Consider the following 26,430-nt stretch of genomic DNA (forward strand, 5'->3'; position numbering starts at 1 on the left):
TGGGACGCTGAGGGCACATGGCCTTGAAGTGTCCAGGTAGGTTGCACTGGTGGCACCGTCTTGGCTCTGCCACGGGCCTGGAGAGGGGAGTTGAGGGGGACACCCCCTGCAGTCTAGGGGCAGGTGGGGCAGTCGCAGAGTTCATCTTACCCCCTCTCCAGGTGCTGCTGGTGGCTGCTCTCCTGGCCTCAGGAGCCCGATTGTTGGTGTAGTCATCGGCCAGGGCAGCTGTAGCCGTGGACCCCTTTGGCTTCTGGTCTCGGATGAACTGGCGGAGATCCTCAGGGCAGTTCCACAAGAGTTGCTCCGTGATGAACAAGTCCAGGATCTCCGGTCCGGTGGAAAGCTGCAGGCCTTGGGTCCAGTGGTCGGCAGCTCGGGCAAGTGCCCGCCGGTGGTCAGCCCAGGAGTCCTTTGGTCCCTTCTGTAGGCTCCGGAACTTCTTGCGGTAGGACTCTGGAGTGAGGTTGTACTGTTGGATCAGGGCCCGCTTGATGGTGTCGTAGCCCTGATCTGCCTCAGCAGGCAAGTCCCCAAGGATATCCAGGGCCTTACCCCTTAAACGGGGGGTCAGGTATTTGGCCCACTGGTCCTTGTCCAGATGGTGCTGCAGGCAAGTCCGTTCAAAAGCAGTCAAGAAAGAGTCCAAGTCTCCGTCCTTCTCCAGCACTGGGAAGTCCTCAACACGGACCTTTGGAAGTTTGGTGTCTTGAAGGTCACGTGTGGCTGATGAGGGCCGGAGCTGAGCTAGCTGCAGCTGGTAGTCACGCTCTGCCTGGCGCTCTTCACGTGCTGCTTGCCGCTCCGCAGCCTCACGCACTGCTTGCCGCTCCGCAGCCTCAGCGTCACGCGCTGCCTGTCGCTCACGCTCGGCCATGAGTATCTCGTAGGTATCCCGGTCTCCAGCCTGGAGAAGGGCCATAGCCATTTGAAGAAGGCTATCCGAGCCTCCCAGGCTCGGTGGAATGGCACGTGGTGATCTGCGGCCCGCTGCGGAGCCTGGTGATTCACTGTCCATTGCAGAGCGGAGGGCTGGCATCTGGCTCGTTGAGGACCCTTGGGTGAGCTGCTCCTCATCTTGTCCAGCAGTGCCAGGTTGTGCAATGTCCTCTGCAGAGCTGTTTTCTGGCGTCGAGCTCCTGGAGGACTCGTGGGCAACCTCCTCATTACTGTCCACAGCACCGTCCTCCCTCTCTTCGGCTCCTGCTTTAGCATTGGCCAGTTGCCTAGCTCTGCTCCTGGTGCCATCAGCCATTCTTGCAGACTTTTGGTCACTGACACAGAACTGACACCTGATGCCTCCACACACCTTACAGTATCTGCACTCTGACACTCTAGTGTTGAGCTAGTCTGAAGACCCCAGCAGCCACAGCTGCTGCAGGCAGTCTTTAGTGTCTGGGAGTATGGGTCTCACACTCACACACACTATTATCTCGATCCCACCGCTATGCCACCAATATGTCACGAACCACCGGGGGGTCACTCAGAAATCCCCCGCGCTGGCTACCAGTACGTCACAATCGGGGGGTAACAAGTGGGGGTCACCCCTCCTTTATACCTCCCGACCGACAGACAGAGCACGTGACGCGCTCTCTAGCGCCCCTCTTATAGTCAGGCCAATTATGGAATTGCCCGACAATAAGCAAGGAGGCCGCTATACTACTTATGCCGATTATTGAAGGGTCCCCGGTGAGAGTAGGGTATATATTCCCCCGACCTCCGCGGGCGGAATATATAAAACCTCCCCGAATCTCACTGGCCTCCCCACAATAATCCTTGGCACAACTCGCTGCCACCAACCGCTTCACGGTAACTATTAGCCGAACACACAGACGTGGGATTCAAGATCGAGATAACAGAACAGCCCAAGATTAATTATATAATTTAATCAGCCTAAAGCACACTAGAAACTACAATATATACAATAGGGAATCTACAGAATATACATATGTCAGAGTACAGTTACAATCAAAGCATGGGTTACAAACAGGTATGCAATTCAATCAGTTACCTTGTGCGTCTGGCCACAGGGGGGCGCTGTAGACCAGGTTTCTAGGAACTCCCACAGATGTTTCCTGCACGTGACCCCCAGCGAAAGAACACTGGAAAATGGCCGAAGTAGGGTTATCAATCTGGGCAAATCCAGGTCCCCTCCTACCTTAGTGACCTCAGAGGGAGCACTGCTCCACCCCTGGCTGGAGTTATGGACAATCCACAACATGGAATATGGCCATAACTTGGCCTGGGAGCGTCGTAGGCGGACGCCAATGCTCTCATTGTGACAGTTATGAATTTAGCTACAGAATGAGAGGACTCATGACTCGTCTACTAGTTCCACATTGGCTGATATCACGCCTGGGGTATTTCCCAAGCTCCCGCTCCCATAAAAAGGGTGTGCCAGCATCGTCCGCATGCGGAGACACCATTTTTATGGTTGCCATATTTATCGGAAATATGGCTTGCGAGATATGAACCATTTTTTACTGGAGTCGTTCTGTCTGGATACTTCCAAGCTTGCTAATTAGATAGCAGCTCCTACCACAGGGTCACGGCAGGGAGTCCTCCTGTGTCCATTGTTCCCACATCATCTCATCTCCATATCACAGGAGATGGCCATGGAGGTGTAACACCTTCACAGATGCTGGACATTGAGAACAAGAAGGGAGGGGGGCACTGCCAGGGAGTGATGAGCGATTATGACTGGAAGTCATAATTCATCTTCATATCCCGGGATTTGCCTCACAGAGGGCTATGTGGGAGCTCATACTGTATATAGAGGGCTATGAGGGGGCTCAGACTGTATATAGAGGGTTATGTGGGAGCTCACACTGTATATACAGGGCTATGTGGGGGCTCATACTGTATATCGGCGCTATATAAGAGCTCATACTGTATATAGTGGGACTTCATGTGGTCTCACACTGTATATAGGGGGCTATGAGGGGGCCCTACTGTATATAGAGAGTTATGTGGGAGCTCATACTGTATAAATAGGGGGCTATGTGGGAGCTCATACTGTATATAGAGGATGTATGTGGGGGTCTCATACTGTATATAGGGAGGCTACGTGGGGGCTCATACTCTATATAGAGGGGGTATGTGGGGCCTCATACTGTATATAGGGGGACTGTGGGGGCTGATACTGTATATGGGGAGGCTATGTAGAGGCTCATACTCTATATAGAGGGGGGATGTGGGTTCTCCTACTGTATATAGGAGCTGTGTGAGGTCATTCTGTATTTCCTCATAGATTGTAATCTTGCGAGCAAGGCCCTCACTCCTCTTTTGGGATCTATTGAATTTTTTTACTCTAATGTCTGATATTTTCTGTAGCTGTTCTCTCTGAATTGTAAAGTGCTGCAGAATATGGCAGCCAGACTGGCTTGCAAAGTCTCCTTAAGGAGAAAAAATATAAAATGTATATAATACTTGAAAAATTATCATTCTTCATAATTGGAAAATTCCATAATATTAGTAAACAAATTACAACAACATTGTCATCCTGCTAATAGTCTGGCGCAGCAAAGAACCTACCATCTCCAGAACTAATTCTATCTTATGAATTATAGTTAGGGTTCTTGGCGTCTAAAAGGTTCACAGTTCAGCTCAAGTTTTTCTGTATCTTGTTTAGGTTGGGTTTTTTGTTATTTTAACGGATTTCTTACAGCTGTACAATATTTACCTTTTTATGAATCTGAGATATAGTAATTTTACTGTTGCAAAAATCTGTACACTGGCTTGGTGAAACTAGTGACTACAGTCATGGCCAAAAGTTTTGAGAATGCTACAAATATTAATTTTTACAAAGTCTACTGCTTAAGTTTTTCTAATGGCAATTTGCATATACTCCAGAATGTCATAAAGAGCGATCAGCTTAACAGCAATTACTTGCAAAGTCAATATTGGCTAAGAAAATTAACTTTAATCCCCAAAACACATTTCAACAGCATTGCATTCCTGCCTTAAAAGGAGCAGCTAACATTGTTTTAGTGATTGTTCCATTAACACAGGTGTGGGTGTTGATGAGGACAGGGCTGGCGATCAATCAGTCATTATTAAGTAAGAATGACACCACTGGACACTTTAAAAGGATGCTGGTGCTTGGTATCATTGTTTCTCTTCAGTTAACCATGGTTATCTCTAAAGAAACACGTGCAGCCATCATTGCTCTGCACAAAAATGGCCTAACAGGGAAGAGTATCGCAGCTACAAATATTGCACCACAGTCCACAATCTATCGCATCATCAAGTACTTCAAGGAGAGGGCTTCCATTGTTGCCAAAAAGGCTCCAGGGCGCCCAAGAAGGACCAGCAAACGCCAGGACCGTATCTTAAAACTGTTTCAGCTGTGGGATCGGACTACCAGCGGTGCCGAGCTAGCTCAGCAATGGCAGCAGGCTGGTGTGAGTGCTTCTGCACGCACTATGAGGCGGAGACTGCTTGAGCAAAGCCTGGTTTCAAGGAGGGCAGCAAAGAAGCCACTTCTCTCCAGAAAAAAACATCAGGGACCGACTGATATTCTGCAAAAGGTACAGGGAGTGGACTGCTGAGGACTGGGGTAAAGTCATTTTCTCAGATTAATCCCCTTTTCGATTGTTTGGGACATCTGGAAAACAGCTTATTAGGAGAAGAAGAGGTGAGCGCTACCACCAGTCTTGTCTCATGCCAACTGTTAAGCATCCTGAAACGATTCATGTGTGGGGTTGCTTCTCAGCCAAGGGAATCGGCTCACTCACAGTCTTGCCTAAAAACACAGCCAGGAATAAAGAATGGTACCAGAATGTCCTCCAAGAGCAACTTCTCCCAACTGTCCAAGAGCAGTTTGGCGCCCAACAATGCCTTTTCCAGCATGATGGAGCACCTTGCCATAAAGCAAAGGTGATCACTAAATGGCTCATGGAACAAAACATGGAGATTTTGGGTCCATGGCCTGGAAACTCCCCAGATCTTAATCCCATTGAGAACTTGTGGGCAATCATCAAGAGACGGGTGGACAAACAAAAACCAACAAATTCTGGCAAAATGCAAGCATTGCTTATGCAAGCATGGACAGCTATCAGTCAGGATTTGGTCCAGAAGTTGATTGAGAGCATGCCAGGGAGAATTGCAGAGGTCTTGAAGAAGAAGGGTCAACACTGCAAATATTGACTTGCTGCATTAACTCATTCTAACTTTCAATATAACCTTTTGGTACTCATAATATGATTGCAATTATATTTCTGTATGTGATGTAAACATCAGACAAACACAATTAAAAACCAGAGGGCAACAGATCATGTGAAAATATAATTTTGGTGTCATTCTCAAAACTTTTGGCCATGACTGTAGTTAAGATGCCATCTGTTAGACCATAGCAAGACTTTAGATGTGACCATTTTTTTGGTATTTACCCAGAAGTCTACTCTGAACCATTTATACGCAGCCTCTGGAGCCTTCCGCTGCGAGTCCTAATACTTTCTGGATGATAAACACAACATTTTAGAACTTCTTAAAGCAGATTAATAGCTCAGTTAGAAGCACATTAAAATGATCAAAACCCTTTGTTGAATGCACCCTGCAATTAATACACGATTAACTGTAAACTTTGCATGCATGAACTGTTTGGCATAAATGACTGAAGCTGAAAAGAAACCCTTTAATTTATGCTCACTCCGGTGGAGGGAATATTAAATTGCTTTTGGGTCTCTGTAGCATTGCTGCAGTTAGGAAACAATTTTTCTTCTTGCATGTTTTTAATACATTTTATAAATAATGTATTTTAAGTCTTTTTGTAGCTTTTAAAAAGATTTAAAAATTCTCAATTGTGTTGAACTTAACTTATATAACACTAGAATAAAGTTATAATTCCATTTCAAACTTATTTTCCTGACATACTTTTAGTTCTCTTTCTCCTTTCTAAGCTCAATAAACACACAGGAGCCTTTATCACTTTTTATATTCACAACTCATGGTATTTTTAACTAGAATAACCATTTCAAGTCCAGTTCTTCATCCATGTAAAACTGTACAATACAATACAGTGTAACACTCCAAGGTCAGATGGAAACTCGCAACAAGGTAAAAACTAGGACAGTCATACAGTCTCTTTCAATGAGAATCTGTTGATATTTAACCCTTATAGGCCTAGTTGTGTCATGCATTTAATATGGAGATTGAAAATGTGCTGTTTTACATTGCGGAAACCAAAATAAGACACAAAAATAGAAGGGAACATAATGACTTGATCTGTCAATAGGTTTTACATCTAATCTGAGAGCATCTTAACGTAGGGGTCGAAACCCTGATTCCATTAATGTATCACTTATTGTGCTGTTTAGTGTAGTTATGATAAAATCACACTGTTTTATCAGCAGGAGATTATCACTAGAGGACTATTAGTGTAAATGCCCACAATGAGTTTTACTCATGTTTTTGATGCTGCGTATTTTCACTGTGTCCAAAATGCCTGTGGATGGGATTAATAGAAATCTCATATACACTGTTCTTCTTTTCTTTCTTTGTGTAAACTAACCTGTGGTGCGTTTTTGCAGCATGTTAATTTCTCTTGCGGGTTTGCGGAGTCTTCTGTGCAGAGTTTCATCATACACTTGCATTAGATGCAGAAATTCTGCAGGAAAAAAAGACGTGCACATTTGGTGTGTTTATGCTCCTGTGGCATGATTGCCAGGCGCCAATGTCAGCTGATGACCCCTGTGTTTGTCATGACAATCCTCCTGTGAACAGCGGCTGAAAGGCGGCATTCATAGGGGATTGTGATTTCTGCTTTGCGAATGCACTACTTTGTATGGCAAAATCAATCGACTGAGCGTAGCTTAAGGTCCCCTAAGAGGACTAGTAAAAACATGAAATTTTAAAAAATAAGTAAATTTATATATACACATATATACTGTGTGTGTGTGTGTGTGTGTGTGTGTAAAAAAAAATGTTCAATTCATCTCCCATTTGCCAGATTTGAAAATAAAACAATAAAAATACACATATTTGGTATCACTGCATTCAGACATATTCAGTCTATCAAAATTAAAATAAATAAGTCCGATCGGTAAACAGCATAATGTAAAAAACAATTAAAAACACCAGAATCACAAGGTTTTTTAGCCACTGCAGCATTGCAATTAAATTGAGTAAGAGGCCACCAAAACCTCATATCTACCCAAAATAGTGTTCGTAAAAACATCAGCTCAAGGGAAAAAAAATAAGCCATCATACAGCCCCAGATCCTGAAAAATAAAAACGTTATGGGTTTTGGAAAATATTGCCAAAAGCTAAATTTATTTCTTTATTTTACAAACTTCTCAAATTTTTCTTACCATTTAAATAATGAATTGAAAACTTTACATGTTTGGTATCTACAGTGTGTCCACCCATTTCCTGTCCACCGCCATTAATTTGAGAACAGCTGCAGCTATAGGCATAGAAGGGGTGTCTAGGTATAGTAAAGTATCCATGTGCTATGCAATGAAACCACCTATAGCGCCACCTGGTGGAAAACAACGGAGTTAGCATTTTTATCTCAAACGGAACGAGAGAAAAAAAGTGAATTACAAAGTTGTAGGGCATCATCAACTCAATACGAATCGACACCTTGCATACAGAAATTATATGATTAGAACGTGTAAAACTCAGAAGGCTGCAGACGTGAAGCGATACCTCATGGAGACCTTCCTACAAGTCATTGGGTATGGTGGCTGCGTGGAGTGGCCTCCACGCTCACCTGTCCTGACCCCATTAGACTTCTTTCCTTGAGGTCACATCAAACAGCAGGTGCGTGTATGCGACCCCTCCACCAACATTGCAGGACCTACGACGACGTATCACAGATGCTTGTGAAAACGTGTCACCTACCATAGTGCACAACTTGCAGCAAGATACAGTATGCTGTCCAGAGTCCAGATGTGCATTGCAGCTGACGGTGGCCACTTTGAGCATCAAAGTTAAATGAGCGCCATATGCGTAGTGCATGGCTACTTTACTGTACCTAGACACCACTTCTATGCCTATAGCTGCTGTCGTTCTCGAGTTAATGGGGTGGACAGGATATGGGTGGACACATTGTATGTATTCTTTCTGACTTGGAGAATCCTATTGCAGGTCAATTTTACCATTATAGTGAACATGGTAAACTAAAGACCAAAAAGTGAATTGTGGAATTGCCCTTTTTTGTAGCAATTAAATATATTAATATATAACTTGTCCCTCAAAAAGCAAGCCCTCAAACTGCTATACTGGCTGTTGGAAGAAGGGGAGGCAAAAACAAAAGTGCTAAAACTGTAAATGGCTAAGGCGTGAAGGGGTCGACAAAGTATTTGACTTGTAATAACTTTTCTTAAGTCCCAGATTGGGCTTGTGTACTTCTCTCTGCATGCTGTTGCTCAATCATAGGCCAACAGCATCACACAAAGAAAAGAACATGCCGCCATCAGAGCTTAGAGAAATTTTCTCACCGTGTTAATGTCATTATAGAGCCCTGATCTGGTCTAACCTTGTGTATTAGAACAGAGAAAGACATTACCACATGTAATACAGGAGTATTAATACATTTATCCAGATTTGCATCATAAGTCAGTATTATGCTAACTCCGCTATAACATTTGAACAAAAAGAACACTGGAGTAATTACGCATTACCATATAACAAATTTTATTGCACATACATTAGAAGATATAAAAACATACATAAAGATAAAAACGAGGTATTTCACAGTGTACAAAACACACATAGATGCAAAGGACAATATTACAGGCTGAATCTCCGTTGCTCACAGTAATTAGTGTAACATACTAGGAGGACCTCCATAGGTGTATTCCTCCTGTCAATACTGAGCAACAAAGATATAAATCACCCAGATGCTATGTTTGAAGTGCTGGATATAATGGTTAAATAGTTTGTATTATCCATAGAACAATAAAAACCATAATATCTAATCAAAGATAAAGGACTGTATGAAATGCACTTAACCATACATGAATACCTGTGTCTGGTTCAAAACAATTCTCTGGGTATGGCATGGATCCACACTAAGTCCACAATCACTGTGTATAATCAGTTAATCAACATGTGGTCCAAGCCACACAGTATGCATTACCATGAGGTGTTAACCATTACAGAGAAATCAACACCAGGCACATATAGTCCAATAGGCACAATCAGACATAGCAAACAAAGTTTTACCCATTTGTAGAGTGGTGACTCAGCACTGTCAGTCCTCTACCCCAATGTACATTTCGCAGATTAAGACGCTTCCTCAGGGGGCTGCTATCAATCCATACACCCTCACCTTTTATACTCTTATGTCTAAATGAGATCACACCTGCAATCCCACGCCGCCGCATGTGCGATGCTACCGCGCGTGCGCGCCCCACGGCGGCGACGTCATGACGCACATGCGGCGGCGCCCGATCTCACCTGCAATCCCTTGTCGGCGCATGTGCGATGCCGTCCACCGCCCCGCGGGGAAGGGCCGCTCGTCAGCGACGCACGTGCGTACAGAATGGCAATTGCCAGACACACATGCGTCGCCTGAGACAGCAGCGCCACCTAGGGGAGCGGCGGAGGGCAGCACACACGCGCACAGGGATGCACCTGGGATGCAATGAGTCTTTGTGCAGGGACATGGTCCACTATTTCACATGACATCACATAAATAACAGTATATACAGAAACCGTGCATATATAATAAAATGCACTACATATTAAGAGTGTCCATATTCGTGGTGTCTTGTTTTCTTCGCAGGGCTGATGTCCCCAGATGGTAAATTTGACTTAATAGGGATCATATTCATAAATGATGCTCTTCACAAGGTGATAGGAGAAAAAATTTAAACTGTGAATAAACAAAAAAAAAAAAAAAAATTACATGTTTTAAAAGATTGATTAAAAGCAGTGTAGGAGAGCAGTGGAGAGAGAGCTGTTAATATTACTCAAAAATCTCAAACATGCCGCGCTAGGAACCAAAGCTGAAGATGGACACCCTATTCCTGTAATCAGGTAAATCTGCTCAAAGAAAGCATGCAAATGACTTTGCCTCATTTAGCCCTGTAGGTGACTCTGTCTGTAAAAGGGTAATCCATTTACATTCCTGCTGTAATAGTTTTTTATGAATGTCACCTCCACGGATCCCCACTGATACTCTTTCAATACCAATAACCCTAAAGGTACTGGGGTCACAGCCATGTTTAGCTCTAAAATGGCGTGGGATAGTCTTAAGATCGTCAACATTGAGGATGGTTGCTGCAGCTAATATGTCACGGACATGTTCTCTAGTCCGGACTCGCAATTGGCGGGATGTCAGCCCGATATAAATCAGGTTGCATCCGCAAACCGCATAGTATATTACCTGCGTAGTAGAGCAGGTAATATACTGCCGGATTTCAAATTCTTTATCTCCCCCAGAGGACCTAAATATTTTTGCTCTACTCATGTTGGCACAAGCCTTACAACCGCCGCAGGGAAAAAAACCCTTAACTGGTGGGCCCGCGGCGAATGGTGTACTAGTAGTTGTGGCATAATGGCTTCTAACCAACAGATCTTTTAAGTTTTTATCTCTTTTATAAGACATCTGGGGGTAATCCATTAGATAGTTCTTCAGAGTTGGCTCCGTTTGGAGAACAGACCAGTGACGCTGCAAGATTCTCTTAATTTCCTCACTCTGTGTGTTGAAGGTAGTAATAAACCTAACACAGTCCCTGCCCCCAGAATTGCGTGTCGAGGGTTGGAGTAAGGTTTCTCTAGTGGAATTTTTGGCCCTATTGTAACCTTGTTTTATGGCCCTATTACTGTACCCTCGTGACTGGAATCTCTTTTTAAGTACCTCTGCCTGATGTTCATATTTTTGTGGGGTGGAGCAGATCCGCTTCGTCCTCATGAATTGGCCAACTGGGATGGCCTTAATGGTTGCATGATGGTGGCTGGACCCAGCATGCAGCAGGGAATTAACTGCCGTGGGCTTCCTGAAGAGGTCTGTCTGCAACTGACCATGATCGTCGACCTCAATCTTGATATCCAGGAAGTCCACCGCAACCCTGCTGCACACATAGGTCAGCTTGATGTTATGATTATTTCCATTGAGTCGTCCCATGAACCGCCGGAGCCCATCCTCACTTCCTTGCCAAATAAACAAAATGTCATCAATATATCTCAGCCAGAGGGGCACATGATCTTCTGCCTGCGCGCCCTCGTCCCCCCACAAACCCCTCTCCCAAAACCCAAGGAAGAGGTTTGCGAACGAAGGCGCGCAAGCCGCCCCCATAGCGGTGCCCCTCCGCTGAAGATAATACTGTTCTTTAAACGTAAAAAAATTATGAGTGAGGATGAACTCAAGCAGCGCCATGACCAACTCACATGTTGAGCCATCCCAGTTACTGTTCACAAGAAAGAAGCGGACCGCCTCCAACCCCTGTTGATGGTCTATGCAGGTATAAAGAGATTCGATATCCGCAGTCACGAGGTACATATCTTCCTCAAGGGATATGCCGTTAATTCTCTTCAACACGTCCGTGGTATCACGGACGTATGAAGGGAGGGCCTCCGCTAATGGTTTGAGATAGAAGTCCACAAACTTGCACACCGGATCATTCAACCCTTCCATCCCCGACACAATAGGTCTGCCGGGGGGTTCAGTGGCATTTTTGTGGACTTTAGGAATGAAATAAATTGTTGGTGTCCTGGGGCATTTAGTAGTTAAGCCTTCATAGATTTTTTTAGGAATGATTCCCTGAATGAGGGCATCATATAATATGAGATCCAGTTCCGCTGAGAACGCCACTATCGGGTTAGATGGTAATTTGGTATATGTGGTCCTATCCCTAAGCTGTTTTTGCGCTTCTTTTTCATATAAAACCTTAGGCCATAGGACCACATTACCACCCTTATCGGCGGGCTTGATGACTATGTCATCAAGTGCCCGCAATTGCCTCAGGGCTTTACGTTCAGCCCTGGTAAGATTGTCGACACGTCGTGCGGTGGAGATCACCCCCAGGTCACGTGTGACGAGCTCTGTGAAGATCTCCACCGCAGGACACGTCGACAAAGAGGGGTAAGTTGTAGATTTAGGATACAGATACTCTGGATACTTGCCTCTGATTATTCCCTCCTGCTCGTCCAGCAAGGAATTCAAGTCTCTAAGGGCATCTTCTTCTATCCTGGAGTCAGTCAAGGTGGTGTCATCATCACAATTTTTATGATGGAGTTTCTTCAAGACGAGCTTCCTTGCGAAGAGGTTGACATCCCTGATTACTGAAAAAAGATCAAAATCGTTAGTGGGTACAAAGGTCAACCCCCTCTCAAGCAAACTCTTCTGATCGGCTGTCAATGGGTGGTCAGATAAATTAATCACCTGAAGTTTGTCAGGATTATTTTTCCTGAAGCCCTTCTTATATGCCCCTGAGGGCATACCCCTATTAGGGTTATTTGGTCTTCTATCTCCCGATCTTAAAGTCATACCACTATTGGATCCCGACTCCTGATTACTTGACTCCTCATTGGACGTGCAGGACGTGAGTGATCCGGATCTGGAGCCTGTATTCCTCCATTTACCCCGTTGTTTCCTACGCCATTTATAGACATTATTAGCATTACGGTCCATGGTGTCTCTTTGGAACTTTTTTGTTTTAATTTCACAGATTTCTTTCTCACATTTAATAGATTCCTCCTCAATCTCGGAATTTAGTTTAACTAGTGCTTCACTCGACAGACCATCCTGGAGTTTCTTCTGCAGTTGTTCAATTTCAGTGTCCATCTCATTGACAGTCTGTTTATTGTTTTGCACCAGTAACTCCATAAACTCTCTAGAACAGGTGGTGGCCGCCTGTTCCCACCTGCTCCTGAATACATCATCCGGGACCTCAAAGGCAGGGAACACCTGCACTCTGAGTCCTCTTGGTATGAGATTCTTCTCCAAATATTTTTCTAAAAATGCCCTATTCCACCAAACTTTGGTTCTTTTGCGCAGCAGCTCCTTATATCTAAAAATACAGCTTTGCATCTCTCCACTGCTCTCCAGAGACACCGATGTAGTTTCATCACTGAACACCTCGTTGACTTTAGAGAGCCACACTTTCTCTCTGGCTCTGTAGTCCATTTTCTTGATACTGGATGCTGTGTAAAACACAGTAAATATGACAATTAATACATTTATCCAGATTTGCATCATAAGTCAGTATTATGCTAACTCCGCTATAACATTTGAACAAAAAGAACACTGGAGTAATTACGCATTACCATATAACAAATTTTATTGCACATACATTAGAAGATATAAAAACATACATAAAGATAAAAACGAGGTATTTCACAGTGTACAAAACACACATAGATGCAAAGGACAATATTACAGGCTGAATCTCCGTTGCTCACAGTAATTAGTGTAACATACTAGGAGGACCTCCATAGGTGTATTCCTCCTGTCAATACTGAGCAACAAAGATATAAATCACCCAGATGCTATGTTTGAAGTGCTGGATATAATGGTTAAATAGTTTGTATTATCCATAGAACAATAAAAACCATAATATCTAATCAAAGATAAAGGACTGTATGAAATGCACTTAACCATACATGAATACCTGTGTCTGGTTCAAAACAATTCTCTGGGTATGGCATGGATCCACACTAAGTCCACAATCACTGTGTATAATCAGTTAATCAACATGTGGTCCAAGCCACACAGTATGCATTACCATGAGGTGTTAACCATTACAGAGAAATCAACACCAGGCACATATAGTCCAATAGGCACAATCAGACATAGCAAACAAAGTTTTACCCATTTGTAGAGTGGTGACTCAGCACTGTCAGTCCTCTACCCCAATGTACATTTCGCAGATTAAGACGCTTCCTCAGGGGGCTGCTATCAATCCATACACCCTCACCTTTTATACTCTTATGTCTAAATGAGATCACACCTGCAATCCCACGCCGCCGCATGTGCGATGCTACCGCGCGTGCGCGCCCCACGGCGGCGACGTCATGACGCACATGCGGCGGCGCCCGATCTCACCTGCAATCCCTTGTCGGCGCATGTGCGATGCCGTCCACCGCCCCGCGGGGAAGGGCCGCTCGTCAGCGACGCACGTGCGTACAGAATGGCAATTGCCAGACACACATGCGTCGCCTGAGACAGCAGCGCCACCTAGGGGAGCGGCGGAGGGCAGCACACACGCGCACAGGGATGCACCTGGGATGCAATGAGTCTTTGTGCAGGGACATGGTCCACTATTTCACATGACATCACATAAATAACAGTATATACAGAAACCGTGCATATATAATAAAATGCACTACATATTAAGAGTGTCCATATTCGTGGTGTCTTGTTTTCTTCGCAGGGCTGATGTCCCCAGATGGTAAATTTGACTTAATAGGGATCATATTCATAAATGATGTTCTTCACAAGGTGATAGGAGAAAAAATTTAAACTGTGAATAAACAAAAAAAAAAAAAATTACATGTTTTAAAAGATTGATTAAAAGCAGTGTAGGAGAGCAGTGGAGAGAGAGCTGTTAATATTACTCAAAAATCTCAAACATGCCGCGCTAGGAACCAAAGCTGAAGATGGACACCCTATTCCTGTAATCAGGTAAATCTGCTCAAAGAAAGCATGCAAATGACTTTGCCTCATTTAGCCCTGTAGGTGACTCTGCTAAAACTGTAAATGGCTAAGGCGTGAAGGGGTCGACAAAGTATTTGACTTGTAATAACTTTTCTTAAGTCCCAGATTGGGCTTGTGTACTTCTCTCTGCATGCTGTTGCTCAATCATAGGCCAACAGCATCACACAAAGAAAAGAACATGCCGCCATCAGAGCTTAGAGAAATTTTCTCACCGTGTTAATGTCATTATAGAGCCCTGATCTGGTCTAACCTTGTGTATTAGAACAGAGAAAGACATTACCACATGTAATACAGGAGTAATGTGCTTGCTCTGGACTGTGTGTACTCTGATGTACTCCCTCTGCAGTGACAAGTTGGCTGTGAGCACAGCAGATGTAAGTGTGATTATTGACATATGAGGGGAGTTTATAGAAAGGCTTGTAATGTGACACCGCTAAACTCCGCTTTACTGACCTTCTCCATACAATGAGTCATCCACTTTAGACCAGGAGATGACGTTATCTGACGTTATACATCTTACACACTGAGAAACCTCCTCTAAGCTATAGTGGGGTTGTCTTCTTTCTCCTGTGTGTTGCTGCCTGCTTATGATTGGGCTACCTTATACAGTGAGAAGTACACAGCCCCAGTAAAATGTTTTGACCCACTTAGGCTTTATAGAAAATTAACTGATTAGGATCCAAATACTTTGATTGCTAATATCTTTGTAATGGAGAAGTGAAATTTAACAAAATAAAATTATTCTGCTGGGCAGTCATTATAGAACCTTTGTCCAGTTCAACGTGAGACATTTTGTAAAAGGTACTCTTTTTAAATTAGTACCAGTATTGACTTGATATGCTTATTAATCACTCTATGGACTTACACCTTTTAAAACTGTGACATGAAGTCAGACAACCAGCTATAAAACTAGAATATCAGTAAAATGACAGCAATTCCCTATTTGCAGGGCCATAATTTCAGGAATTTTACAGTTTCATACATACTATACAGCTGGTTGATGAACAGTTGGCTAATAACTATTCTTTTAGATCCAACACACCCTCTGAGGTCGATTTAAGGGCACATATGTTCTTAATCATGCTGCAGGCAACTCTAGTAATCGATTATCCCGCTTAAGAAAAAATACCAGACATGTTCAAAGCCAACATGCATGATTTTCCTTCCTCCAACATAACTGCAAAGAGTTGGTGCTCACTAATACATATTTTGATGGTCTTCAAGTCTCCCTGAAATTGGCACATTTGGCTTGCCTTAATCTAAAAGTGTTTAGGCACATCTACGCATTTTGAAACTTAATCCTATGTTGTCGTACTGGACTTTTTTTTTTCCCCAACAAAGCATTAACTAGAGTCAATAGACTATTATATATCAGAACCTGGTAGAATTCATTAGTCCGTCTAGCACTTTTTCCTTAGTGGGGTGTTCCCATGTATGATAGTTGAAGAACCGAATTCTAGGACGCTCCGTAATTTCAAATCTAGACGCTTCCCACTTGCAGCAAGACAATTCAAGCGTCGTATAGTCATGGGTCACTTCCAGAAATAAGACAGCGAGTTGTAATTTTCACTTACATTATTGACTTTAGCATGTAATCTATGAAAAACTAGGGAAAAAAATTACAAGTGTGGTAAAATAATGAGTAATGCTATTTTGCCATTGTCTTTTGCCATTTATTTTGCAGTGAAAATGACCTGGCAGTATGCTTCTTTAGGTCAGTAAGACTATGGCGATACAAAACTGATGATAAAAGATTTTTCATATTTTAGTGATGAGAAAATTTCAGGCTTTTTGTAAAATAGATTTATTCCATCACTAGAGCTGTGTAAGGGCATAGCTTTTGCGCATTGAGCTTACGTTTTTAGTGATACTAAATTTCATTGCATTTTAAATTTTTCTTTTGGCATTTAATTTATGGTGTAAATACTTTATCTTGTTAGGTCGGACTTTCTTTTAGATGCAGTAATACAAAATATGTCCTTTTCTTTTTATTTTTGTTTATGTAAATGAGAAAATGGGTTGTAATTTAAATTCATAGGCCCTGATTTATCAAGAACGGCATAAGTTCTGGAGTCAGACGCTCATGATTTATTTTGGCGCAAGCCTCTTAATGAATCCCGCGCATCTGAAAAATGGCCTGTACCTCAGTATGTGCATTGCCACAAATTTTACATTCATTAGGTACTGGAGTAAGATTTCTGGCGGAAGAAAAGTTGCTTCTTGTCATGAATTTAATGAGCAAGGGTTGCCACGCCGCAGCTCTGCCAGAGTTTTTTGTAGAAGGGCAAAAATTGCTTGAGAATGCTAGAAGTCAATGTGTCAGCACAGTCTTTGGTTGCGCCAAAATATTATGACTATTCAAAGCTTTTTATGACCGAATTCTGACTTCTATAGTTTGAATTGATCTCCTACTTTTTTTAAAAAAACATTTTTTTACATTTTTAATTTATTTTCAATTTGACTTAGTGGACCAACACTGCGACCGTTTGAGCACTTATGTGATGCTTTACTACAGCGTGACTTCATCAGCTCCTATCAGTCCACCGATGAGATGTAATGGTAGTCGGTGGTCTGATGGAGGCCCCTGTAACTGCCCTCTTGGTCCTTCTGTGAAGTTTAGCTGGCTGACCTGAAAATGCATCAAGAACAAGAAAAAAAAAATGGGAATCTCATTGAGAACAGGTGCATGAGTGCACTGAATGTTGCTGTAATTGATTGACTTGAGACATGAGGACTAGGGGTTTAAAGTAGATATAGTTACAAACATGACTTATGAATGATTAATTCAAATCAGATCTTCTTGCAAAAATAGAAAAAAGTTTTATTAAAGACAATTATTTTCACAGCAAGAGGTAAATACAGTAAATAAGATATATTAAATAAAGATCAGATGAACATAGGTAGTCCCTAGGACAAAACACCGGGTGTACAACATGACAGGTGTGAGCATACCTTCATTACCGTAATTATCAAATGTGGGAACATCATTTACTTAACACACGGGGGCACGTTTAAACTGGACGTCTAACCTGACATGGGTGAGTTCTAATGGATGGTCACTTGGTGGTTTAGAGGTTTTAACTCATGATTATATTGACGAATGGACTTATGGTTACAAGGTAAATAGGTGACATCCTAACTATTCTGTTTTTGTGGGATAGCATCTACGCACTGTGTGGTTATATAATCTTGTTTTGATTGTGATCCATGGATCAAACACATGGGATCTAGGCTGATGTGCTGAGACTTATTGACCCTATTGTGTTAAGTAAATGATGTTCCCAATGAAGTTATGCTCACGCCTGTCATGTTGTGCACCCGGTGTTTTTCCTAGGGACTCCCTATGTTCATCTACTCTTTATTTAATATATCTTATTTACTGTATTCATCTCTTGCTGTGAAAATAATTGTCTTTAAAACTTTTTTATATTTTTGCAAGAAGGTCTGATCTGAATTAATCATTCATAAGTAATGTTTGTAACTATATCTACTTTAAACCCCTAGTCCTCATGTCTCATAATATTTTGGTGTTTGGGGTGTAGGTTACATCTACATTTATTATGGTACCAAATTTTGTTCAAACCTGTTCTATGTAATTAATTGACAGCAGCGTTTAAATGGTTAAATATCAGCGATTGTTCCAATCTATGGCTACCAGTGTTGCAGGTGTATGCTGGCTGTATAACACAGATGACTTCTGCCAGGTATGTTGCAGGCTCAGTTTCTGAGCCGGCTCCATACATCTGCCCTGACTATATGACATAACGTAAAATGATGTGGTTGTGCGTGTGTTAATCCTGTAGCACATCTCTGGGGTAAGGTAGAACAGGCTGCTTAGTGTAATGCAATACCCCATCTAATTTGCAGTAAGTGCAAAAAACTATGCTGTCCACATAGACAAAAATTCTTGCAGAATGACTCCTCCACCTAGAATATATGGTTTTGAAGGAGAAAAGCGAGGCAATGCACTAATAGTTGGCATCACTAATTAAGTGGCCATTCAGTGCATATTTCATTAAAAGTGGCAAGCCAGAAATTTTATTACCCAACCTTGTCTTTTGAAATTTCAGACTGAGAGCCTCAAGAGTAGCATAGGCACTATTCCTTCATTACACAGTTTGCGGGAATTTATCACGGATTGGATCTGTTGAAAGCTGGACCATTGCTATATCAAAATAAGAATCTGCACCCATAGTATAAGTACTTTAAGCGAAAATAAAAACAAATATTAGCTGCCAAGAAAACAGTGTGGATGCATTATTGAATAGCAGATCCGGAAGCCAAAAATAGATCCCGTTTTGCTAAACACATATTTTTCTTTGCCAGATCCCAACAGGAAACAAATGCCACTCATTAGATGTACCACTCAAGAGATAAATATAGGCCAGTGTACCCAGGAACGAGAAATCTCCGTCCTGTCACAAGCCAGATCCAGCCTTCACACATGCAGGCTTTTTATTATATTCCTTCTGTGTTCTCAGCATAAAATAAAGCTTATAATTATAGAACGGACAACAGAAACAATCTTTAATTTCCCTTATTGTTTTTTGTTCCTTAAGTTGTTTAAGCCTTTTGTGAACTGCAGCACTGTGAATGCATCTTAACTACTCTTGGGAACAGCTAATGCTGTTTACATGCCTAGTACTTATTTCCAGTTTGGGATCCTAATAACAGAAATAAAATGTTCCAGTAAAGGACATTCATTTGAATGTAATAGGAAGAGTCATCTGATTTCCGGTTCTTAGCCAGAACAAAAAATTGTCGTTTGCATAACTTTTTTTTTGTCTGGCCAAAAAAGAAAGAAATGGATTGCTAAGCGATTTGTTTTTAAGATTCAAGTTTATGGGGATCTGATCGTAAATGTCCCATCTGCTTTGTCGTCCGTAAAATCAATGGTCCCCAACCTGTGGCTCTGGAACTATATGTGACTCTCTACCAGATACGTGCATTTTCTGTTGTGAGTAGCCTCACAATAAAGAGCAGATCAGAATGGAGATGGGAACCCCTGGCTCTTGGTATACTGCCTCGGTGTAGCGATTTCTATGGAAAACTTTGACCATCATTATACTGGTAATGGGGGCTCTGGGTGTCACTATTGTGAAAGGTGGAAGCAAAATGTCGCTCGCGACCCTCTTCCAGAGCTGAATGTAGCTCTCAATGTCAGACAGGTTGGAGACCACTGCTTTAACGGATCCGTATTTTAGCACTTGCCATGCCCAGTATGCTACAAGTGTTCAGAGACAGATCTGTTACAAGCTGACCATAAACGTTTTCAAAACTGAAACCAAAGCGGTGTTTTTTATTTATTTTTTTTTTTAAAATCCTTTTTTTTTTTTATAAATACTGGACCCTTTACAAAGGACAACTTGACATGTGAACAGAACCTAACCGGAACGCTCAACAACCTATTTATTGAAAAAGAATCTTTCACCAAATTTTTCAATTTCAACTCAACACTTGATGTTCAGATATTAGCAATCATTGTAATTTTCGCCTAATAAGAAGGAAAAAAAAGTTATCAGTTCACTGGGGGTGTGTACATCTTCTCCTACGATACTGACCAATTATAAGCAGACATCAGTCATAGGAAGTATAGCTTAGAGCAGGTTTCTTAAGGCCCCGTCACACTAAGCAACATCGCTAGCAACATCGCTGCTAACGAACAACTTTTGTGACGTTGCTAGCGATGTTGCTGTGTGTGACATCCAGCAACAACCTGGCCCCTGCTGTGAGGTCGTTGGTTGTTGCTGAATGTCCTGGGCCATTTTTTAGTTGTTGCTGTCCCGCTGTGAAGCACAGATCGCTGTGTGTGACAGCGAGACAGCAACAACTAAATGTGCAGGCAGCAGGAGCCGGCTTCTGCGGAGGCTGGTAACCACAGTAAACATCGGGTAACCAAGAAGCCCTGTCCTTGGTTACCCGATATTTACCTTTGTTACCAGCCTCCGCCGCTCTCACTGTCAGTGCCGGCTCCTGCTCTGTGCACATGTAGCTGCAGGACACATCGGGTTAATTAACCCGATGTGTGCTGTAGCTAGGAGAGCAGGGAGCCAGCGCTAAGCATTGTGCGCTGCTCCCTGCTCTGTGCATATTTAGCTGCAGTACACATCGGGTAATTAACCTGATGTGTGCTGTAACTAGGAGAGCAAGGAGCCAGCGCTAAGCGGTGTGCGCTGCTCCCTGCTCTGTGCACATGTAGCTGCAGCACACATCGGGTAATTAACCCGATGTGTGCTGTAACTAGGAGAGCAGGGAGCCAGCGCTCAGTGTGCACTGCTCCCTGCTCTCTGCACGTGTAGCTCCGTGCGCTGGTAACCAAGGTAAATATCGGGTTGGTTACCCGATATTTACCTTAGTTACCAAGCGCAGCATCTTCCACGCGGCGCTGGGGGCTGGTCACTGGTTGCTTTTGAGTTAACCAGCAACTCGTGTAGCGACGCTCCAGCGATCCCTGCCAGGTCAGGTTGCTGGTGGGATCGCTGGAGCGTCGCAGTGTGACATCTCACCAGCAACCTCCTAGCAACTTACCAGCGATCCCTATCGTTGTTGGGATCGCTGGTAAGTTGCTTAGTGTGACTGGACCTTTAGTGTGAGATGTAATCACATCTATGTTTACTGTTCTCATTCAACTTGTAATCACACTGCAGTGAGGGCAGATCAGGTGGTCATTACATTTCTAGAATAGTCTGCTCCTGTGTAAGAGGTAATGAGACCCTGCTCTCTCACTGCAGAGAAAGTACGGTACATGGTGAGACATTAGTCTCTGATACTGACACATCTTTGCACAGGCAGTGTGGGGAAAGGTGCAGTACAGCAGAGGAGAGCTGATAAAAGGGCCACAGCTGGTCTGACCTCCCTCCACACTGACTCATGCAGGAGGTTAGACCAGGACATCAGAGCTGTACCATCACATCTCACACACAGGGAGACCTAAGATATGTAAAGGTGTATCTTTTTTTTTTTTTTGCTATGTTTCTGCCTTTTTATAATTGCTAAGCATCATAAGTGGAGAAGTGCCAGTGAAAACTATCTAATAACACCAACTAGGGATTAACTTTTTTTTTTTGCTTATTGTGTGCTAAGTACCTCCACAACAGAGGAGAAATTAAAGAAAATCATGTTTTATTCTGCACTGCAGCCACTATTACATCATGTGTACAGTTTAACAAAAAAAAATTATGGGAAATATTTGTTGTCACTATTAGGGTACGTTCACACGATCAGTATTTGCAGCATTTTGGATGTAGCGTGTTTTTGCTGCATCCAAAATGCTGCATTGTACAGTACAAGCACAGTAGATGGGATTTCTAGAAATCCCATACCCACTGTGCGTATGTTGCCCACAGCGAAAACTGACCTGCGGTTCGGCTTTTAGAGCTACAAGCATGTCAATTCTTTGCTGCGGAGTCTCAAGCGTCCTCCATAGGGAAGCGAGAGTACGTTGGTACGAACAGCTGCGGTCTCAAGCGTTCTCCTGTGGAGGGGACTCGCAGCCCCGCATGTCAGCACCCACCTCGTCCAGGACACTGTGGGTCCTAATTGTGGGCACATAAGGCTACATTCACATGGCATTATTTTACATCGAATTTGTAAGCCAAAATCAGAGGAAAAGCATAATAGAAACACGGGTACCACTTCTCTATTTTTCAACCTGTTTTGGCTTACAAATACTAATGGAAGATACTTCGGTGTGAAGGTAGCCTTAAGGGTGCTTTACACACTGCGACATCGCTAACTATCTATTGTCGGGGTCACTTTGTTAGTGACGCACATCCGGCGCCGTTAGCGACTCGCAGCGTGTGACACCTAGGAGCGACGATCAACGATCGCAAAATCGTTCAAAATCGATGATCGTTAACACGTCGCTCCTTTCCTTAATGTCGTTGCTGCTGCAGGTACGATGTTGTTCGTCGTTCCTGTGGCACCACACATCGCTATGTGTGACACCGCAGGAACGACGAACATCTCCTTACCTGCGACCACCGGCAATGCGGAAGGAAGGAGGTGGGCAGGATGTTACGTCCCGTTCATCTGCTCCCCTCCGCTTCTATTGGACGGCTGCCGTGTGACGTTGCTGTGACCCCGCACAAACCGCCCCCTTAGAAAGGAGGCGATTCGCCAACCAGAGCGACGTCGCAGGGCAGGTAAGTCCGTGTGACTGGTGTAAGCGAGGTTGTGCGCCAGGGGCAGCGATTTGTCAGTGTTGCACAACCGACGGGGGCGGGTACGCTCGCTAGCGATATCTATACCGATATCGCAGCGTGTAAAGTACCCTTTAGTCTGTTTATACTAGATGGTATAGCTCCAGCAATGACTGGCATATCTCTTATTCTTTCTAAAGATCTTACAAATGACTAGGGAGCATCCATTACATATGGAGGAAAGGAGATTTTGACAGCTAAATTGGAAATGGTTCTTTACAATTATAGCAGTCAGACTATGGAATGCCCTACCGCAAGACATACGGTAATAATAGGGCTATACTATCACAGCATTTAAAGAAGGCTGGATGCTTTTCTTACAGCAAATGGCATCATGGGTTATAAATAATGTACAGTTGTTTGATAAAGATTCAACTTGATGGACCCATATCTTTTTTTCAACCTATATAACTATGTAACTCATTCATGCGGTGGTGGCACACTGTTCTATATTTTGGACCTTGGCCCAAGGTAAAGTTTCACCTCTGACTAGGTATTGTGTTGTGCATATTTATGAATATAACTGGTAACGAAACTTTTTGCTTACTTCCAGCTTCACAATGCAGCTACAACACTGGCATCTGACTTGCTAAAATACCATGCCGATCACATTGTCCTAAAAGCACTGAAAATTGCTGGAGCAGAAGGAAACCTAGAAGCAGTAGGAGAGTATACCTGCAAGTTATCAGAGCAAAGGGAACAACTTGTAGAGGTATGTTTCAGCAATCAAATTCATTCTCTGACCTTTTTACTACTTGTTATCTATTGGATGTATCGCATATTATGTCTTCCCATAGTCTACTTGTATCATTGGTTGTGGTTAAGAATAGAGATTTTTTTTTTATATTTTTTTAAAGCACCATTCCAGCATTTTTTTTATTGCGTTGCTGGAGTGGTGCTTTAAATATTAAGTCCCCTGCCCCATCTCGTACTCTCCTACCCCCTGTCTCATCTTTTATCATCACAGCTAATGACAGCAGCTCCAGTATTTGCTGGAGTGCGCAACTCAATTTAACTCTGAGAGCCTAGTTCTGGCCTCACTCTGGCTCTCATAGACTTGCATTGGGAGCTTGTGACGTAACTTCTGACTTCCAGACAGTCATAAGTTAGTCACAAGATGGCGCCGCCATGCCGGAGTCACACTGGAAAAAGCATGAAAATACTGCAACAAACAAACCACTGGAGTGGTGCTTTAAATAGCTTTAAAATGGTCAACTTAACATGTTGCCATATGTAAGGACAAAGCAGGGCAACTACATGTTTGTACTCCTAGTAGTCAAAATGACTGAATAACAACTGCCCTTTTGGATTAAGAAGAGTGCTGAAAAAAAAAGCTAGTTTATCTATTCAGTTTATCAATGACTTGAGCACGCTCAACTCTACTCTCCACTCAAGACCATGGTTGTATGTAGAACAGCAGCCTATATGTTACTGCAAGGAGAGGTAGAAGAGAGCTGATCTCATGAATACACTCATTAAAGGGAACCTGTCATCAGAAATTTTGCTTTAAACCTAAAAGTGTCCCCCTCTGCAGCTCCTGGGCTGCATCTAGCAGGTTCCTGTAGTTTTTGTGGCCCCTTTTAAACCAAATTAAATACTTTATAAACTTGTACCTTTTGCCATGTAAATTTTGTAAATTGTCCATGGGGGCGGGCTCTCTGCTGACCGTTGCTGTTCCTCCAGCAGATTTACGCCGCCCCCTAACGCTGAATTTCATATCTCAGGACGCCGCCCCTGGGCGCCCGTGGTCCTGCGCATGCGCTGTGCGACTGTAGCGGGACTGTGCACTGTGTGCACGTGTGACCACTGGTGACGTTTTGCGCAGGCACGAGGTTATGGGCGGCGCTGTGAGTGTCATCAGCAAGTGCCGCCCTTAACCTCGTGACCGCACTTTCCCCTCTTCCTCCAGCGTTCTGCGCAAGCGCTCGCTGGCCAGATGACCCGACGTCACCTCTTTCCCATCTTGCCCTGCTGCAGGGTAAGATGGGAAGGAGGTGACGTCGGGTCATTTGGCCGGCGAGCGCTTGCGCAGAACACTGGAGGCAGTGGGGGAAAGCGCGTCCACGAGATTATGGGCGGGCACTTGCGATGCAATCACAGCGCCGCCCATAATCTCGTGCTTGTGACACATGTCACCAGCGATCCTGGCGTGGGCGGCACCTCGGTCGCAGTGGGTGGCGTCCTGATGGATGAAATGGAGCGTGGGGGGACGGCGTCAATGTGCTGGAGGAACAGCAACGGTCAGCAGAGAGCCCGCCCCCATGGACGATTTACAAAATTTACGTAGCAAAAGGTACAAGTTTATAAAGTATTTAATTTGGTTTAAAAGGGGCCACAAAAAGTACAGGAACCTTGCTAGAATGCAGCCCAGGAGCTGCAGAGGGGGAAACTTTTAGGTTTCAAGCTAAATTTCTGATGACAGGTTCCCTTTAATATTTGCAAGCTTTCTAGTAGCCAGGCAGCACATTATTAGACTACATTCCAACAATCAGGAGACACTGCATCCTAGACGGCGTCATTCCTCTTGCGGAGAAATGAGTGTTCTCTGCGTGAGAATGCAGCATCTATGCCCATGATCATGATTCTGAGAGCAGCGGATTTTTGCTGTGTTATCCTGCTGAGAACACTCGCGTTTACACAAACATAAGTTGACATGTTGCTGCTCGGTAAGCCACACCACAGGTCAGTTTACACTGCATATAAAAGAAGCACAGTGGGCATGGGATTTCTGTAAATCTCATCCACTGTACTTGTATTGTTCAACTGTTTTGAACTCAGCAGAAATATGCGGTATCCAAAATGCTGCCAGCACTAATCGTGGGATCGTAAAATTATAGTGTATTTTAGTTGGTAGAAAACCCTTACACCAGAACAAACAAGGTATACACTGGGGACACGTTTACAACTAGGGGCCCTGATGCTGGTGTGAGGGAAGATGGACACCTCCTCCACTTACCTGTCACTGTACCCTGCACTCCTAGCCAGTCCCTATACAGGTTTCTCACCTGTTGCCGAACAGGAACCTGAATACCTAAAAGACCCTGCAGTGAACACTGGCTAGTGAGTGGGAAGGTAAGGATCACTAGCCCCACTAAAACAACACACCAAGGGAAGGTAAGACAGACAGTGTGTAAAACAACAACAAACTGACTCCAACAACTAGGCTGCAGTCATGCACCAGTACTGCAGCCTACACAGCTACCAACAGCAGGGACTCCAGTAGCTCCTTCCACCTCCAGGCCCAGAATCCAAATGTCAAAGAGAATTACCAGCACCCTGTGCTGTAGCAGTGGGTATATAAAAGGAGTGGGAGTGGCCCCAAACTGGAATCACCTGACCAGAAGTCAGAAGCTGCTAGCAAGGAAAACTGACCATTAACCCTTGCCACACCCAAAGAAAGAAAACACATTTAATATATAGTGCCTCAGATGACAATTAGAGACACTAGTCGTGATCCTGTCACTAGTCTCAAAATACAGAGAGATGGCTGTGACATGTCCGAATACAATCCTGTTTTTTCACTCAGCAGCTATTACCGTATTTTTCGGACCATAAGACGCACTTTTTTCCCCCCAAATGTTGGGGGAAAGTGGGGGGTGCGTCTTATGGTCTGACTATAAG

The 26,430-nt window shown here is 43.6% G+C and overlaps 1 protein-coding gene across 1 annotated transcript in view; it reads left to right on the forward strand.

Annotated features, from left to right (window-relative positions):
• The window catches only part of CTNNAL1 (catenin alpha like 1), a 321,643-nt gene that overhangs the window by 236,227 nt on the left and 58,986 nt on the right, over positions 1-26,430 (forward strand). Inside the window, exon 9 of the mRNA XM_075314887.1 lies at positions 23,363-23,521. Coding sequence (XP_075171002.1) covers positions 23,363-23,521 — 159 coding nt within the window. The remainder of the gene's footprint in view (positions 1-23,362; positions 23,522-26,430) is intronic.

The sequence above is a fragment of the Anomaloglossus baeobatrachus genome, chromosome 6 (genome assembly GCF_048569485.1).
Source record: "Anomaloglossus baeobatrachus isolate aAnoBae1 chromosome 6, aAnoBae1.hap1, whole genome shotgun sequence".
In the NCBI taxonomy this organism is placed as follows: domain Eukaryota; kingdom Metazoa; phylum Chordata; class Amphibia; order Anura; family Aromobatidae; genus Anomaloglossus; species Anomaloglossus baeobatrachus.